The sequence below is a fragment of the Spea bombifrons genome, chromosome 12, assembly GCF_027358695.1.
Source record: "Spea bombifrons isolate aSpeBom1 chromosome 12, aSpeBom1.2.pri, whole genome shotgun sequence".
Classification (NCBI taxonomy): domain Eukaryota; kingdom Metazoa; phylum Chordata; class Amphibia; order Anura; family Pelobatidae; genus Spea; species Spea bombifrons.
Window position 1 is genome coordinate 4,098,872 of NC_071098.1, and position 17,790 is coordinate 4,116,661.

At 42.5% G+C, this 17,790-nt stretch overlaps 2 protein-coding genes and 1 non-coding gene across 3 annotated transcripts; all 3 read left to right on the forward strand.

Moving 5' to 3' along the window:
- The first annotated feature begins 212 nt into the window (after positions 1-212).
- LOC128470503 (uncharacterized) lies at positions 213-7,587 on the forward strand. Its single transcript, XM_053452397.1, has 13 exons — positions 213-286; positions 407-483; positions 893-1,013; positions 1,298-1,402; positions 1,828-2,033; positions 2,214-2,325; positions 2,747-2,827; positions 3,267-3,338; positions 3,598-3,650; positions 4,832-5,077; positions 6,391-6,462; positions 6,585-6,943; positions 7,339-7,587. The coding sequence occupies exons 2-13, from the start codon at positions 472-474 to the stop codon at positions 7,526-7,528; spliced, it is 1,629 nt and encodes a 542-aa protein (XP_053308372.1). The 5' UTR covers positions 213-286; positions 407-471; the 3' UTR covers positions 7,529-7,587.
- LOC128470815 (small nucleolar RNA SNORA35) lies at positions 5,173-5,299 on the forward strand. The gene has a single exon (XR_008346080.1). It is a non-coding gene; the product is annotated as a small nucleolar RNA SNORA35 (small nucleolar RNA).
- Positions 7,588-8,598: 1,011 nt separating the features above from the next.
- On the forward strand, positions 8,599-16,727 carry ILVBL (ilvB acetolactate synthase like). The gene is made up of 16 exons (XM_053452214.1): positions 8,599-9,051; positions 10,334-10,458; positions 10,542-10,743; positions 11,060-11,187; positions 11,474-11,612; positions 11,934-12,045; positions 12,404-12,503; positions 12,618-12,715; positions 13,197-13,333; positions 13,747-13,881; positions 14,070-14,184; positions 14,556-14,725; positions 15,149-15,219; positions 15,471-15,542; positions 15,861-15,966; positions 16,132-16,727. Exons 2-16 carry the CDS (start codon positions 10,342-10,344, stop codon positions 16,308-16,310), a joined length of 1,881 nt encoding a protein of 626 aa, XP_053308189.1. The 5' UTR covers positions 8,599-9,051; positions 10,334-10,341; the 3' UTR covers positions 16,311-16,727.
- The last annotated feature ends 1,063 nt before the right edge of the window (positions 16,728-17,790 follow it).

Sequence of the window (17,790 nt, forward strand, 5' to 3'; positions counted from 1 at the left end):
TACCGCGCTATGTACGCACACTGCGCAAGTGGAGCGCTAAACGTGCCGCTTTCTGTTGTATTTCTAGATACCAGTGTCCCGCCCCCAATACCTGAGTGGCTGTGGCGCCTGTCGCTGAAATATCCTCGCGCTCTGCTATAGGACGCGGCGATGCTTTGTCTCCCCCCGCTGGGCAGCCGGCGTTCGTTTCAGTGCGCATGCGTGTTCATTACGTATTCTTGCGTGGTTTCCGCCAACCAGCCATCCAAATGGACACCGGGCACAGGCAGGGAGCATCATGCACATGGTACGTCTTCTGGGGTGGTATGTGGTAAATGCCTTTGGTAAGGCATTGTATTTGGGCTCTGTAGGGTCGCGCATGCGTGATGTGCCAGTTAATCAACGTCATAATTTCTTTTGTTCTTAGGTTTTAGGTCACCTCCAATAACAGGGGCCACAAATCAAAACAATTAACCCCATCTCATCCAAGCAATGCCTTTTCAGGTAAAATGACTGACATTCAATGAATTTCACGTACAACTTGATGCTGAGTTCGGAGCAATCACCAGGGACATCTACTTGGTTGCTATGGTGATTGCTCCAGCTCTAGCATTGGTCCTGTTTTGCTGTTCTATTGTCAAATTTGTTGTCGTATTTCTTATTATAGGGAAAAGTATGAGGGGGAAATATTTTTTGAATAAATATGCCGTAGAAAATCTTAATTCGTTTATTAGTACAAATATAGTGTTTTTGTGCCGGCCGCTGTCCAAGGCCTATTTCACAACAACACTGTCATTCGCCAAACATTCCCAGTGTTTGTTCTGTGTATCAGAATTCCGACTGGCAGTTATTCATATTCTTAAGTCTTCCCTTCCGTTTTTATTTAGCCGTATCAATACCCGTTTTTTTTCAGGTTGGTTTCCATGACGTTGCGGCCTCTTTTACGGGCGAGCAGTGGATGGGCCTGGAGAGCTGGAAGAAAGAGCTTTACCGAAATGCCGTCACAGAAATCCACCAAGCGTTATTAACACTGGGTGAGAACGCCGGGTTTGCAAATGGTGACCACGTGATGATGTCATAAACAAGATACAAATCCAGCAAATTGTGTTATTATTATTACTATTATTATTACAGAAAAGAATATTTTTCTTTTGTAAAATCAGAATGTTTTATTATTTGCCAATAATGTGATGATGTGTAGAAACAGTATGTCGGTCTCCATGGTAACTTCACAGAGATTGGTCTGTGACCCATAACACATCTTGATGATTACAGAGCTCTACTCGCTTGTCTAATTCCCACGATTTTCCGTTGGCAGGTCACACAATTGCTAATCCAGACATTGTATTCCAAATCACAAAATGTGACAAATCAAGCGTCCGCATTGACTGTTCCGGCACGGAAAGGGAAAGTACGGTTGCGGGTAAGACCATAATACCACCTAATTTATTATTATGACTTATTGTTTTGTATACATTCCGTAGCGCTGTAATTTCTGTCTTTGGACAAAGAAAGTACTTATTTAATAATAAGCTCCTTAACAGGCAGGTTAATAATATATTAAAAATGGTGTATATTTATCTTCCAACTTTCTGTTTTGTGGAAGGATGTTAAATTCCTAATTACACACCATTTAGTGAATAAACCCCTTAAAACAGCTTTTAAAGCACGATTAACTCAATGCAAGTTTTTAATGATGTAATTTTTTTTCGTAATATCGGCCCGCAGCTCTGACGGGTAATATTTAGGATCAGACCTCATTTAAATGCCTCGTATTTCAGCGTCCCTTATTCAGTAATGAGGTCATGAGTAACTAGAGCGGGTGGGATGTATTCTCTCTCTTCGTAGGCCTACCCGATCTATTATTGAGGGTGAAGGAGGAAACCGATGGAGGAAACGTTTCCAGCGATGAAAAACCTAACGTCGAAAGGTCGGAGAATCTGATATCCCAGACCCTCGCAGAATGTCCTGTCATCACCTCTGTGGTTTCCTTATACGTGAAGGAAGAACAAGAAGAGAAAGTTTCTCCAAATTCAGAAGTGAAGCCAACAAGTGGGTAGTTTGGTGTTTGTTTGACTCATTGTATATTACGACGAGTTTATGCATCTGCGTCTTATTACTAAGGAGTTGTATATGGAATAGCGGCTTGCCATTATATCTGTCATTATTTATACATCATATAAATGCTGTCTTAGCATATTATCTCCCTTAATAAAAATGCATTTTATTTTCCAGATGCAGATGTCCAAGAAGACAGTTTATTCTCTATTAAGCAAGAAGAAGAAGTTCATTCAATAGATAATTATAACTCTGCAGGCATGGAGAGCGTCGTAACCGTTCCCTGCAGTAAGATATTTTATCTGTTTTTTTATATATATATATATATATATATATATATATATATATATATATATATATATATATATATATATATATATATATATATAAAGTTTGGGTTCAAATTTCCTCATTTTGTGAAAGAACAGCACGTTTTGACCATTAAAATACCATGTAATGGATCAGAAATCCAGTGCAGACGGGGTTCATGTTGGAAATGACTATTGTAGCCCTACATGACCCCAAACTTTTGAATGGGGCAGATCCTGCTTCTTGCTGACATCACATTCGCTCAATAGAAGTTACAGATCAATGATCACTCGTATCATCGATTAGGTTGATGACTCTTAGCATTAAGCCTTTAGTATGGTGTTCTGTATATGTATTCCATTATTATATTTTTTGGGGGGATTTGCTTATTTTTTAATAGGTCCTACTTCAGCGATTAAGCAAGAAATGGATCCTGTAGATCACTTCCAGCAAGAAGTGACTGGAGACCTTGGTGACATAAGTATGTTTTGATTTGGATGTTTTCAGTATTTCTAATTTTATATAAATACTTTTTAAAACAGTAGGACTGCTATACTAATTGCGAGTATAACGTGCGTATATTTTTAAGCAAAACTAGATTGAGATTAAAACGTTCAGTGAATACCCGAGGGTTCTGTGTTAGGAGAGGCACGGAGTTTCCACCCCTTCCGCTAGAACTCCTGTGTTTTGCACTGAACGACGGCCACAAATCGTCTTATTAAATCATCCCTGCTTTTACTGTACGAGTTTTACCTTTGGAGGAAATAAGCTGAAACTGACATAAAATTACTTTGCATACAAAAAAAAATACTTAAAATTTTGGAATGCAAAAAACTTAATTCAAGCAATCAGTATATAACATAATCACCTGTTTATTAGTTTTTTTCCTTACTACACGTACATGTTTTCTACTGTTGCAGTTCCTGTTGTTGTAAAGCAAGAGAATGTGGATCACACCAAAGAAATCCAAGCCACGCGTCGCTATAGCACCCGTAAGTGATTCTCCCAGGATAATGCGCTCAGGGCTGGACAGGTCTGGTCGGGCAATTCTGAAATCCCACTTTGTCACCTTATAGATTTACTATCAGCAGATGTTTTAGATGTACTGTAATAAAATACTCTCATAATGTAAAGTCACTAAACCATTTCACAGGTTTCTTCGATTAAAATAAGTTTCTTTGTTTCTCCTTCTTTTGAGTGTACTTTGCTAGTTTTGGTCTGTTCTGATATTCGTTTCAATTTGTATTCTAGGTGGTAAAGCAAGATTAGGCGGCTCAAAACAGAAATCAAGTATTGCAAAGAAAGTAAGTGCCGCGTATATACGCTACTGTTCAAAAGTTTGGGGTCACTTAGCTGTTTTCATGGTAAACAAGGACATTTCTGGCGGTAACATAATTACAAAAAGGTTTTCTTACCATTAGCCTTTTAAACTTAAACTTGGATAAGCGAACACAACGTGCCATTGGAACACAGGAGTGATGGGAGTGATAAAGGCCTATTGGGACACAAGATCGATGGGAGTGATAAAGGGCTATTAAGAGATTCCATTAAAAATCAGCCGTTTCCAGCTACAATAGTCATTTACAACATTAACCCCATCAGCGCTGGATTTCTGGTCCATTACATGTTAATTTAACCCCTTCACGACCTTTGCCGGTTCAAAAACGGTCAGGGAATGACCTTTGACGGTCCTGAACCGTCATGGGGTTAAATCGGCTCAGAAAGCAATCAAAGATTGACATCGACCTAGAGGCATTCAGCAACACAGAAAAAAAACCTCAGGGATCGCTCCCCGGAGCCTTTTTATTAGTAAAAAAAAAAAAAAAAGACGGCAGGTCTTTTAAATATGGCGGTGCCATCTAAAAGCGTTTAGGAAGCGATCGGCAATCGTTTCCTCCACTCAGTTGGTGTTCTTGAAATGCCTCGATATCGTGGAATCCCAGAACATGTTGCCCAGAACATCTGGGCACCAGTGCCAAGATTGTGTGGGACCTAATATTCCCACCTATGAACAAAGGCTACCACTTGTATGTTGACAACTTTTATACAAGCGTCCCTTTGTTCAAGTTGCTGTATTGTTTCGATACAGTAGCTTGCGGTACTATTAGAAAGAACCGCGTGGGTTTCCCACAACGTCTGGCACGAACCCGGCTAGGAAAGGGGGAGACCTCAGCTCTACGTCAAGAGGAGCTTTTGGCATTGAAGTTCAAGGACAGAAAATAAGTGTGCATGCTGAGCACCATCCACGATGAGAGGACTGTGGAGGTTTCTGTCCGTGGCAGAGCTGAGGTTGTAAGAAAGCCAGTGTGCATCAGGGCCTATAACAAGAACATGGGTGGAGTTGATCTGTCAGATCTACCTCATTTTGAGGAAGACAAAGGCCTGGTACAAGAAGGTTGCAATTTATCTGATGCAAATTTCAACCTACAATGCTTTTTTGTTGCATGAGAAAGCAAATCCCGGAATGTCTTTTTTGCAATTTCAGCTTCGAGTAATTTCGAATATCTTGTACCAAGATGCACCTGGTCCCCGGGCGGCGATGGACTCTAGAAGAATTGGGGCTACCCATTTTATTTTTAAAATTCCTCCTACAGAGAAGAAGCAGAATCCCCAAAAACGATGCAGGGTATGCTACAGCAGGGGGCAAAGAAAGGACACCCCATTATACTGTCCAGATTGCCCTGGAGAACCTGCCCTCTGCCTTGGTAACTGCTTCAAGCTGTACCACACGGTTGCCCATTTTTAATTTTTTTTTTTTTCCTGCTCTACTTTTGTATTTTTTCCCCATTTACTGCTATTTAGATGATTTTTGCTGCACCATTTTTTTTGCACTGACAAGATTCCCCTGTGTCTTTCCCATGGCATGAGGGAATCGCTTAACGGTGCTAGATCAAATCCCTTCCTGGAGAAGGGCCAGGCTTTCTTCTGCCCCATCTGAAAGTTGAGTACAAAACAAGTTTTGACCGGATGTTGTAAACAGTGAATTCCGCAGGTCTCAAATGTTACACAACCTGCCAAACCGATGCATGTGGGGTATCGCTGCACTCAGGAGATGTTGCTGAACACACATTGGGGTGTTGTTTGCCAGTGACATATACCAGGACCTGTATATTTATAACTGAATTACAATTTGTGTGAAAAAAAATAAAAAGAATTACTATTACAAAGTTTGACAAAGTGTGGTTGTATAATTGGTGCATGGAAAGGGTTAAAATAACAGCACTGGAAATACCCTGGGGTGTCTAGTTTTCAAAAATATATGATTTGACGGGGTTAAATTGAGTTAACCGGCTTCAAAGATGTTCCAAAGAGGACATGTAGGCAGACTGACCAGATTTATTAAAAAAGATTTGGAAATCCTAAAACGCTGCTTGTACTTATTGCCCTATAACTTACAAAAAACAGCAAAAAAACATAAAAACATTGGGTATTTCTAAACTCAGGACAAGTAGTAGAATCTATTTAGCTAGTTTTTTTTTTACTTGCTTTTTTTTAGGTGAGTAAAAGATTTTTCAAATAAAAGTCATAAAAGGTTTTTTTTTTTTCAATTTTTCACCATGTTTTTTTTTGTTTTTTATAGTAAATAAGATGATACGATCAAAATAATGGTATCTGAAGAAAGCCCATCTTGTCCTGAAAAAAAACCAATATATAACTTATGTGGGTTCACTAAATGGGTGAGGAGAAAATTACAGCTGAACACAAGCACCACAAAAGTGTCAAAACAGCCTCGGTTCCACAGGGTACAAAACGAAAAAATGAGCCCGGTCCTTAAGGGGTTAATGGACAAAATTAACTTTTCTTTCGAAAACAAGGAAACTTCCTTTAGAACAGCAGTGTAGTTCAGTATTCTAAAGGTTTTCAGATGATCGCATTTAAACACGGTTTTCAGCATGGTCCTTATTAGGTGAGGACAGGTGGCTTATAGTCCTGATAACGGCAGGTCGCCAGAAGAGAAATCATGGTGAGGTTGAGGGGGTGAGAAGGGTGAATGTACGTATGACCCTTTTTTTTTTTTTAAGCTTGTTTTCTTCAATTTAATAGACGGCAGCTTTCAAGAGTCAAAGAGTCTTATCTCACGGAGCTCACCTGGATGAAACAACAAAAAGAATCAGGGTAGGTACAACAAACACTTCTATTATTACATATATATTATTACATATATGTGTCAAACTCCATCCGTTGTGTAATCTAAAACTCACTACTCATTTAAAGATGCCTTAATGTCAATATTTTAGAGACTGCAGATGCTAGAAGGCATGGCCAGGCCCTTCAGAACCCTGCCGTGCTTCATGAACGATCCCATTATTAAAGGTCAACAGTCTCCTAGAAGACCCCTCGATTTGAAAGAGGAGACGCCAAGCACAGGACCCCCCGTCTGGTGTAAATGTGGGAAATGCTGTGTGTTCGACTCCGAGGAGGAGACTGTGTGTTGTCACAACATTTCGAGCTTACAATCGCTTTTAAACGAAGACTGCGGTTGCATCACCAACCATCACTTCTTCCGCGACATGTGTCTGGGCCATGACTGGCTCAATTTTCTCTTTCGCTTTCTCGGCCGGACATCGAAAAAAGAGGACATTCTTTGCTATTTACAGTAAGTTCTTCCTCTCTTGGAGTATAAGCTCATACAACATGATACATTTCCCCCTCTATTTTAATTTAACCGTTTGAGTGCGTTATATTTATAAAGTGGTGGAATCTCAGCGACTGAATCAAACACCAGTTAGGATTTCATAGTTTTTCTGCTTTTCTGCGTTTGAGCCTTTGTATAACGTGACTTCGATATAAAAAAAAAAACATGCATGTTGTCCCCATCTAGCTGTCTACGTGTGTAAAGAATTAAGAAATTCAGTCTTTTTTTATTAAATAATCAGCATATACAAGAGAAAACTAAAACACACAGAATCTAAGACAATAAAGGGCATTCATATCCAATATAAATTCATTTATTTAATTAATATTTTGATAAATATTGTATCTGTTTTACAGCAAGCTTCGGAGGACCGCATATAGAGTATTCACAGTATGGGCTCACGACTACTTAGATCGTCGCAAGTATAAACCTATCCCAGCCTGCGCGATCAAGGCCGTAAGAGATTCCTTCCCCTATCCGGAGGAGCTAAATGTTGGCGTCATGAAGATGTACGATTATCCAGCAGCAATCATGGCCTTAGATTAATGTTTATTTTGTCTCTGTAATTATATAAAGTTGTTACTAATTAAAAATCTATTTTTGTATCCTGTTTTTCTTGTCTGTACACGCAGAAACTCCTTGGGGTCTATTCACTAAGGGCTGAGTTGGCCCTGGAACTTTAATAGTGTGGGTAGGTGTTTAAAGAGCTGCCCGGCTACATGTTGGAGGGTAGAACTTCTGGAGGAACCCCGAGTAACTTGGAAACCTGCCAAGTGTAATCTCTCGAAGACCCCACTGAGATCCTCTGAGAAGATGGAAAGCAGCGAATCAGTGGAGGGCTAGCCCCGCGGGGCCGGGGGGCAATTTCTCCTGAGGCCGCTTCAAAATTCTTCAAAAGTGTGTAAGTGTGAGTTTGTACGTGCAAATGTGTGTGTTAGTGTGAGTGAGTGTGTTCCAGTGCGTATAATATTTACTGGGTAGGGGCTGGGGGCCACTTGGCTATACCTGCCCCCTGGGCCAAAATGGTGCACCTCGGGATGGGGCTTCAATAAGATTTTTGTGACTTCTGTATTACTTACTATTTATGTAACAAAGTGATTTAAAAGAATACTCATTTATTATAAGTTTTAATTTCCAACCACATTCCTGTTGTTTCTATACACATTCTATACACATTCATACCATGCAGACATTTGGGGCGTCTAGGCATTAGGGACAAGGGGCCTTTGGGTCCCCCTATAACACTTGGGATATAAGGAGTAGTCTAAACATGGACATCCTTACGGTCAGACAGGATTGAGGTGTATTTGCTATAGGTGATCTCTGATCATATAATTGGCATTAAATATGCATTTACAAGAAAGGAGTAATCCTTTTGAAGAACAGATCCCATTACATAAATATTTATAGGAAATACAAATAATAATAAATTGCAACAATGTATCCAGTCTAGCCTCACACCACTCAGAAACTCTGCACTGCGCATGCGCGTGTCATGTCTCATGCACCCTGTATCCGGGCCAATCACAGCAGCTCAGTGACCTCCTAGTATCCGTCCGCGCTGTAATAAAGTCCTTTAATAAATTACAACCTTCCTCGTGTCCAAAGGGCATCGGGCCAAAGTCTGATCATCCCCGGGGGGAGCTTTTATCTTATCTCCCTCACAGTGCCTGCCGCGGCCATGGAGAATATAAACACATAAAGATGTAAAAAGTCCGACCTGTGGCTCTGTACGGCACAGATGACATGTATGGATTTTAACCCTTTGGTGGCCAGAGGTGACTGAAATAACATATAATATAATACATTTAAACCTTTTTGATGAGCCGGGCGGCGCTCTGCAACCTGACCGCCCGGTCCTCAAAGGGTTAACCTGTCAGCCAACCCCCCCCCCCGGTTGTTCCTGGGGCAGATCGCCGCTCGTGATACTTTGTAGCAGTTTTACTGTCACTTGGAACGCCGGGTGACACTGCGATCACGTGATCAGACCGGGGAGGCTCTCTGGGTAAAGTGCAGAGGAGAGGAAGCGCTCGGTATTTACCGTCTCTGCGAGACTGCGGCGTATCCGGGTGAGTGACCGGAGAACTCAGCGCGAGCGCAAAGCCTTTGATCCATACAGTCAGGCTATATGTGTTTGTTATACAGCTAAACCATTTGATCTATACAGTCTATATGTGTTTGAAATAGAACTAAACTCTTTAGATCTATACATCCAGGGCTATATGTCTTTGTAATCCTGCTAAACCATTTGATCTATACAGTCAGGGTGATATGTGTCTGCATTGCTGCTATATGCATAACACACAATATGTTATTATTAATAAAAATATGAAATAATAACAATAATAATATCATAATTATAACACCAACAGATCACTGCGTACTTTGCATTGAAATACTTCTGTGGGTAATGAAACCGGTGCTGAAATGGTTAACTCCAAGTATCAGCTTAGTTGGATCTACATAAAGAATTTTTATGAATACGTTTTAAAAATGTTTCTGGTATTCTGCAGGAGGCTGCGATTGGGCGGCTGTTCGCTTAAAGACAGCGCTATGGAATATGATGGCGCTATACAAACCGATAAATAATAACGTTACTGATTACTAAGAAAAATGTCTGTCTTTCTGGTCGGGCTCGCTGGGTAAAAATGTCTGTTTGACAAATAGTTACCAACTGTCCTGTTGGGAAGTCGTCATGTCCCAGTTTATGGATGGGATGTATAGATCAAACACTGAGAGTGTGAACAGAACTCACCGGGATTGTTCTAAAAAAGCCACGGTAACCAAGTCGGCTGCGTGAGAGACAGCAGGGAGACGTAATCCAGCAAGCTGTACCATTTGATCTATACATTTGCTATAACTTTAAGGATAACTTTTTACCCGATACAAAAGGCAGAGTCGGAAGGACTGATTTACTTGAGTGAATTTATTATTATTATTTTATTATTATTATTAGTGCTGTTTTTATTTTTATTGTAATTATTATTTTTACTTTATTTTTCACGCGAGGCATTTATAGTTTGTAGAGTTTGGAACTCGATGTGAAAACGCAGAGGAATCAAATGACGCATCGAGGAAGAACGTGATTAACAAAACAGGATTAATTAATGGTTATTTACTAAGCAAAATAATACTAGGTCACCTCGGCTGGGTGGCCGAGCTGGGTGTGAAAGGCCCCCGGCTACCGGATTCTGGGCCGTGACTCGGCCTGGTGTAGGTGATTGCCCGCTGGTGTCCCATGCTCATACTTCCCAACAGTCCCTTTTTTGGCGGGACAGTCCTGATTTCCATGCGCTTTGTGTGACCGTTACGTATCATGGCGGATGACGCGTTATCGTGAATCTCTTGCAGGGAGTCCCATGGATCTGGGCTGCGATGGCGTCCATATACTGGGCGGCGCGTTTGGTGCTTTAGTCTCTTTGGTATTAATATGGGCCGCCCGCCGCCTCGGGGCCGTCTACCAGCTCTTCCACAAGGTGAGGCCTCGCACTTTGCTTGCCAGACGAACCAGTACTAATTGGTTCGATTTCTAATATTTTGCCCCAATTGCCCTTTCCAGGTGGAAACTCAGAGTCCTTGCCACGGCGGGGAGGTTGTTGCTAAAGTTCTGCAGGCCCACGGGGTGCGTTACGTCTTCACCTTGGTTGGCGGACACATTTCTCCCATCCTGGTTGCCTGTGAAAAGCTGGGAATCCGCGTAGTGGATACGCGGCAGGAGGCCACGGCAGTGTTTGCCGCAGACGCCGTGGCCAGGCTGTCGGGTATGTAGACCCGTCTTATGTTTAATTACTTGCGGGAGAACTATTGCTCATAGCACCAAAGTGTCTCATATTTAATTGGACAGTAAAGTACTTGGAAGTGGCCCAAAATTGGCACCTCGGTCAGGGCCTTAGAATGATGTTTTCTAAGAAACGTTTTAAAATATATTAATTTGCTGGAACGTTCTAAAATGTTTTTAACAATAACACATCTTTTTCCAGTATTTTTTACCTTTTTTTCGGGCCAGTTGTCTGTTTTCCAGGTTTTTTTCTTGTTTTTTAGCCGTTATGAAATAACCTTTTGTGTGTTTTGGCGCAGGCACGGTGGGCGTTGCTGCGGTTACGGCGGGCCCCGGCTTAACGAACACGGTAACGGCCATTAAAAACGCTCAGATGGCCGAATCCCCTCTCCTGCTGATAGGAGGAGCGGCTGCCACGTTACTGCAGGTATTTCCCCCCCAAAAAAATGCAAGCTCTGCGGCTCCTCGTGGGAAGGGTGTGTGGCTTCACTAAGGGGCGGGGATAGCTATGCATATGAGCAGGACTAGAATAGGAGAGAGGAAGCGTCCAGAATCTGGTTGGGGGAAGGGGTGGCACGTCTCGCTTCTCCTCCAAAAATGGCGTCCACTGATGCGGGACCGCCCACTGACATCACCGGGACATACGCACAAGGGGGGCTTCGGGTATTTGCATTTAAAGAATATATAACCTGACGTTCTGAATCTCCCTCCAGGGTCGAGGGGCTCTCCAGGACATAGACCAGATGTCCCTGTTCCGGCCTCTTTGTAAATTCTGCGCCTCCGTCAGGACCGTGCGGGAGATTGTCCCCGTGCTCCGGAAAGCCATGGCCGCAGCCCAGTCCGGGACCCCCGGTAAGCATCTCCTTACCTGATCAGCTCCTTTAGGGCAGTCGCTTTATCTTAGAATATCTCTGGGGCTATCACGGCTCGGACCTGCTCAACGGGGGTCTATGCTTCTCCTGGAAAGTGACCCGATTCCCACCGGTGTTCCATTTTTTTTGAGTCAAAAACCATTTTGAACTAAAATTTTCCTCCCCTCGGCTCAATGTATCGAGTAACACGTGAAGACGGAATCCCAATGTCATTGAAACACAGGAATTCTTTATAAGCAAGAGTTTCACGTCAAAGGGCGCCAGCGGTGATCATTTTCTCTCTTCCCTTCCCCCACTCCAGGACCGGTGTTTGTGGAATTTCCTATCGATACTTTGTATCCCTATCACGTGGTCTATAAGGAGCTGTCCCCAAAAGGCGCCCCCAAAGGAATTGTAGGAAAAGTTACCAACTGGTAAGTGCCGAGGGTTTAAAGCGGAAGGAACTGGCTTTTAGCAGTGGGTTATATTGGGGGGATTTAAGACGGCCGTTGACAGACCCCCCCAGCTATCGCCGGAGAACGTACTCTTACCTTTTGGTTTGGACAGACCGGTCAAGACATGAAAGATTACCTAAAACTCCAAAATTCTTCAAGACTCCACATGCACTTCCTTAATCTGTTACTTGAAATAATATCGTTGGTTCTTTATTGGTTCTTGATGAGGGTTCGGCCCCCTCTCCGGGTTCTGGACGGGGATTTTTTTTTTGTAAGGCTATAAACCCCGTTCCCGATTGATGTTTACATCGCGTCGTATCTTGCATGTAAATTTTAGGTATTTACAAAATCATCTGAATAACCTCTTTGCCGGAGCCTGGGAACCTCGTGACGTCTCCCCGCTCCGAGTCTCCGTCCCGCAAGCCACCCCTGACCAGGTATCTGCGCACCGTTCTCCTCTCCATGTCTCCGGTATTTTGTAGTTAATATTGATATTTTTAATGCCGGTTTAAGTAATTTGGGGATTTTTTTTTTAATTGAACATCCTCCAGGTTCAGCAATGTATGGAGCTTCTGAGTCGAGCAAAGAAGCCGGTGTTCCTTTTGGGGAGTCAGGTCACCTTGCCCCCCACACCCGTTGAAAAACTCAGGTACCGGTCCTCCTGGAAAAGGTTTTCTGTCTGTTGGTTAAACGATCGCCGCCAAGCAGACGGCTCTCCTGATGAAGGAACCTTTGAACGCGTCTTGCCTTCGGCTGTAGACTTTAGTAAATGTTGTCCATTTGGCCCCAGAGAGCTCCGACCTCTTCTCCCCGTGGCTGGGGGTCCCATAAAGAAACGGGGTAGAATGAGGTCTTTTCCATAAAAAATTACTAATCGCTGGTAGCCGAGTCTGTGCTGCCAAATTCCACAATAATCAGGGCAGCTGCGATTATTTTCACTGCATGTTTTATCCATAAATTCAAATAAGCCGATTTCCCAAAGTATTGCTGAATCTTTCCATTTATCGCCTCATCTCAGACATGTGAAGAGTGCAAGCTCTGCGGTCCTTGGCGCTGTTCTGAGCGCCCCGGCGATGGTTCTGCACCGTTTGGTTCTTGATGGTTCTGCGTTTGTTTTGTATACCTCCCAGGAAGGCTCTGGAGTCATTGGGCATCCCGTGTTTTTTGGGAGGCATGGCAAGGGGCATGCTGGGAAGGGACAGCCCGCTGCACATCCGGCAGAACCGCAGGGATGCGTTGAAGGAAGCAGATCTCGTCATTCTGGCTGGTGAGAATTTTAGGACCAAAGACACTCGGATAGCGGCTAGAAATGCCCCGATTTTGGCACCTCAAACGTTAAGGGTGAATGGACGAGCTGAAAGTGGCACGATGGTGGTTGGTAAAGGAGGTTGTTAATACCGTAGGGCAGGGGCGTCCAACCTGCGGCCCCCAGGCTGCTGCTGGACTACATCCCCCATCCTCCTCAGCAGGCCCCTTAGCATTATGGGAGATGTAGTCCTGCAGCAGCTGGAGGGCCGCAGGTTGGACACCCCTGCCGTAGGGTATTCCGTTGTGTTGATGGTGTTATGGAATCATAACCCAGCCGGTTTAGCTTTGCTTAGAAGACATTGCCCGCGATTCTATCAGAATTTGATAGAAGATAACGAAGGATTAGAATGAATCCGCTGCTCTCCGCCCCAGGTACCGTCTGTGATTTCCGCCTGTCCTACGGCCGCGTCCTAAACCGGCGCAGTAAAATCATCGCTGTGAACAGAGACCGCACTCAGCTCATGAAGAACTCCGACATGTTCTGGAAACCAACGATTGCGATACAAGGTGAGCCGTCCGGGGGGCCGGTGCCACTAAACGAGTCTCTAGCTTGGCTTTTCTTCTGTAAACGTTCTTAATTTCTAAAGTAATTGCACGGAAAGCAGCTGCAAATCTGGGAGAATTTTAGAATTTTTTTTTCTAGCTTCTGGTTCATTTTCACCAAATATTATGATTTTTCCTACTTTATTCCCCAGCGGACGCCGGCTCCTTTATAGTCAATCTCTGCGAGGGTCTTAAGGGATATTCGTGCCCCTCGGACTGGGCAGGAGGACTGAAGACAGGAGATGCCGATAAGGAAAAAGCAAACCGGTAATTGTATAAATATTAATGTCATGGGAATGGGATCTACTGGGATCTACTGGGATCTACTGGGATCTACTATTAATATTTACATGGTGGGCCTAGGAAAGATTAACACCTGCAGTCTTCTGATCGATTAAAATGGAAATATATATTTTTTTAATACGCCAAAAGCCAATTTTCATTCATTTCATTCACTGCGTGTTGGAGACTAACGTGGCTCGACGAAATCAATGTGGATCTACCAAAATATATATATTTATATAAAAAATAATGGTTGTATTAAAGAGCTGAATTATTAAAGATGCTGTTCTAATAATAGGTGTTTTTTGGAGAGATCCTTAAAGTTTACTTTTTTTTTAATTATTTCTATTCTTTAGCCAAAAAGCTGAAGAGAAGACAGAAAGGCATCTGAATCCTCTGAAAGTTCTGCATCTGGCCGAGGAGGCAATGGCGGAGGACAGCATAATAGTAGCGGACGGCGGGGATTTTGTCGGGAGCGCGGCGTACATTCTTCGCCCGCGGGGTCCCTTGCGCTGGCTGGATCCAGGTAATATCTCTGTGTTACTTCGTGAACTTCGCGTGGCTCTTCTCAATGTCAGGAGCCAAAGACTTCCACGATCCAAGAGTTTGCTGCTTAGCAGTTAAGCCTTTTTATAGACCGTATGGATAACGGCCACCTATAGAAAGGTCTCTCTGAGAAATATCCCCTCCGTCGCTGCCAGGACCAGAAACCCTAAGCGTGATATAACGCTGTGTTATCCTGCAGAGAGGAAAGACGTACGCTGAATACCCGTCGGAAATCCGGTACCAGGAGAGGACGTCTAAAATAAAACCTTCCTTTATAAAATCTGATATTCATTCATAAAAATCATTTTTTTTTTAAAACACAAACATTTGTCAGACTGTTTTTGGTACTTAATCAATTCCATTTCATCGTCTCTAATGATTATACTCTGATGACTCTTTCTAGGTGCGTTTGGGACTCTAGGGGTCGGAGGAGGATTTGCTTTGGGAGCCAAGCTTTGCCGGCCAGATTCAGAGGTAAGAAGAAGAAAGGAAGAAAGAAAAAGAAAGAAAGAAAGTTCCTCTTACAGAGGAGAAACATTGTAACCATTTTAAAAACTGCTCTGCCGGGTTTTGTGTAGGTCCTCATCCCGTCTCTGTTGTGTTACATTGTTACATAATAGTGTCTAGTCTTCCAAATTTGTTTTTTTATTTCTTATTTTTGAAAACAAAAATTAAACTTGATTAAAAAAAAAAAAAAAATGTTCTTTTCTTTACGCTTCTCATAGGTTTGGATCATATTTGGAGATGGATCGCTAGGATACAGCATTGTTGAATTTGATACTTACACACGTCACAAGGTGGGGATTTTTTATGTGTTTTATGTCTTTTATGTGTGTTTACTTACAAAGAATACGGTTTAGCTCTGTGCCGGGGGCATATTTATTTAACAACAAGTCTATCTCAGATGGTTAACCAAATGCGCACGTTTCGCAGAGATCTTCCAACTTTACTTAGTAGGTAAAGGGTAAGGTTATAGATGATGCAGACAAAATACAATATGGATTATTATTTATTAATTTATATGGCACCATCATATTCCGAAGCGCCGTACAATGGGTAGATATTTTCTTCTTCCACAACCATTCTCCTGTCCTCTAACCTTTTTTTTCCAACAGACGCCGGTGATTGCTCTCGTTGGGAACGACGCCTGTTGGAGTCAAATCTCTCGAGAGCAAGTTCCCATGCTGGGAAGCAACGTAGCCTGCGGCCTGGCATATAATGGTGAGTTCCCTCCGTGAACCTGCCTAAAATAAGGTTATAATCCATTTAAAATAACGCAAAGCTCTCAAGCCTCCGTTCCACCTTCGCAGAGTTCCTTTCCGTAGCTCGATTATATATTTAATGTAATTCATCTTCATTAACAAAAAAACGTTATCTCTTCTGCAGATTATCACACCGTGGCAGACGGGTTTGGCGGCAAGGGGATCCTCGTCACCCGGCAAGATGAAGACAAGCTGGCGGACATCATTGAGGAGGCCCGGGACGCCTGCAGGAAGGGGAAGGCCGTTCTCCTCAATGTTCTGATTGGGAAGACAAATTTTAGAGATGGTTCCATCTCGGTTTAAAGCTTTAATAGACCGGAAGCGCCACCTCTTATCAAAGCTTCTCTGGGTAGACGTCGAATGGTCTTTTGGATCTTTCCGGGTCACCCCTGCTGTTTTTTCGGTTAAAGGGTTTAAAGAAACAATCAGAGAGTGATGGGAGTAGAATCAATTCCTGGCTGTTTTAACGACCCGATACTGTATAAACCAATTGGGTGAGAAGCCTAAACGCTAAACTCAGGTATACTATGCAACTAATCGGAAAATCCTGACTCAAATCTAAACATTTTGCCAAAATTCATTTTATTACTTTTTTTCTAAGTCAAAAAGGGAGAGAAGTGAAAGTATTGTAATTCTGCTAGCGGGGGTTACTTAAGATTTTCAGTCTTTTTTACCCCAAATTCTTTTGTGTGTCCCCCCCGCAAAATTCCACCGTTTAATTTAAGAAATATTAAAGAGGGCTAAATCCCAAATAATTCCCATATCAGTAAATTCCAAAGATTCGTGCGGTTCCTATATATGTCTACAGAACTTCAGATGGCGGGGAAGCTTTTTGTGACGCACTTCCAGAGGAATATAAGAAAAAGTCAGCATGTACGTACATATACGTCATATTAGCGGATCAGGAATTATGTGCAAATTGATTTGGGATCAAAGGCAAGAGAAAAATTATTTTAAACCCAAGATGCTCATGTATCTCCTCCGTAAATGGTAACAGATCCAGGGTTGTCCATCATCTGCTTTTGATATAAATTGGGGGAGCCAAGCCCATCAGAGCCGGTCATAGAACGGTTAAAGCGTATTAATCTAATAGATGTGGGGTTGAAGTTGAGGATTTTGGTATTAATTTGAAACTGAAATATTTTCTGTGTTATTAATATTTTTATTTGATCGGCGGTTATGCAGAATATTTGCGGTTTTTAGTTTGTATTTTTAATTTTCTTTGGGAAATCTGATGTTTCAGGGAATGTACGGCTGCTTTTTTTTTTAATTATTACTGTATTTTATTGATTTTCTGAAAATAATGAATAATGGTTGGCTGGGATTGGTATATTTTTTTTTAAAAAAATCTGTAGCGGTTTTAGACTCCATCAGCAGTCTGCGGGGTTTATGAGATCTGACGAAGAGGATTAGAAGAAAGCATTTATTAATGGATTAGGAGCGTATAAAGGGTTAAATAAATACGACCTTCGCTCGAGGGGAAAGATGTCTGAAGAATGGTGTACAACACGGGCCATACCTTGGAGCTACCCCAGGTTTGGTATCTGGTGGCTCCATGTAGAAAATGGCGGGAGGGTGATTTGGGTCCAATCAGGCAGGATTTGGTACACCAGAGGGGGGGTGGACAGGATGGGGTAATTAGCTAAATATTAATTTTTGCACTTCCCTGGATAGTCTATACCAGCCGTGATACCTGGAGCTTGTAGGGAGTAGAGAGACAGAGATGGATTAGAATTTTATGTTATTTTGAGATCACCGCTTTATGCATCATTCAGTGAGACCT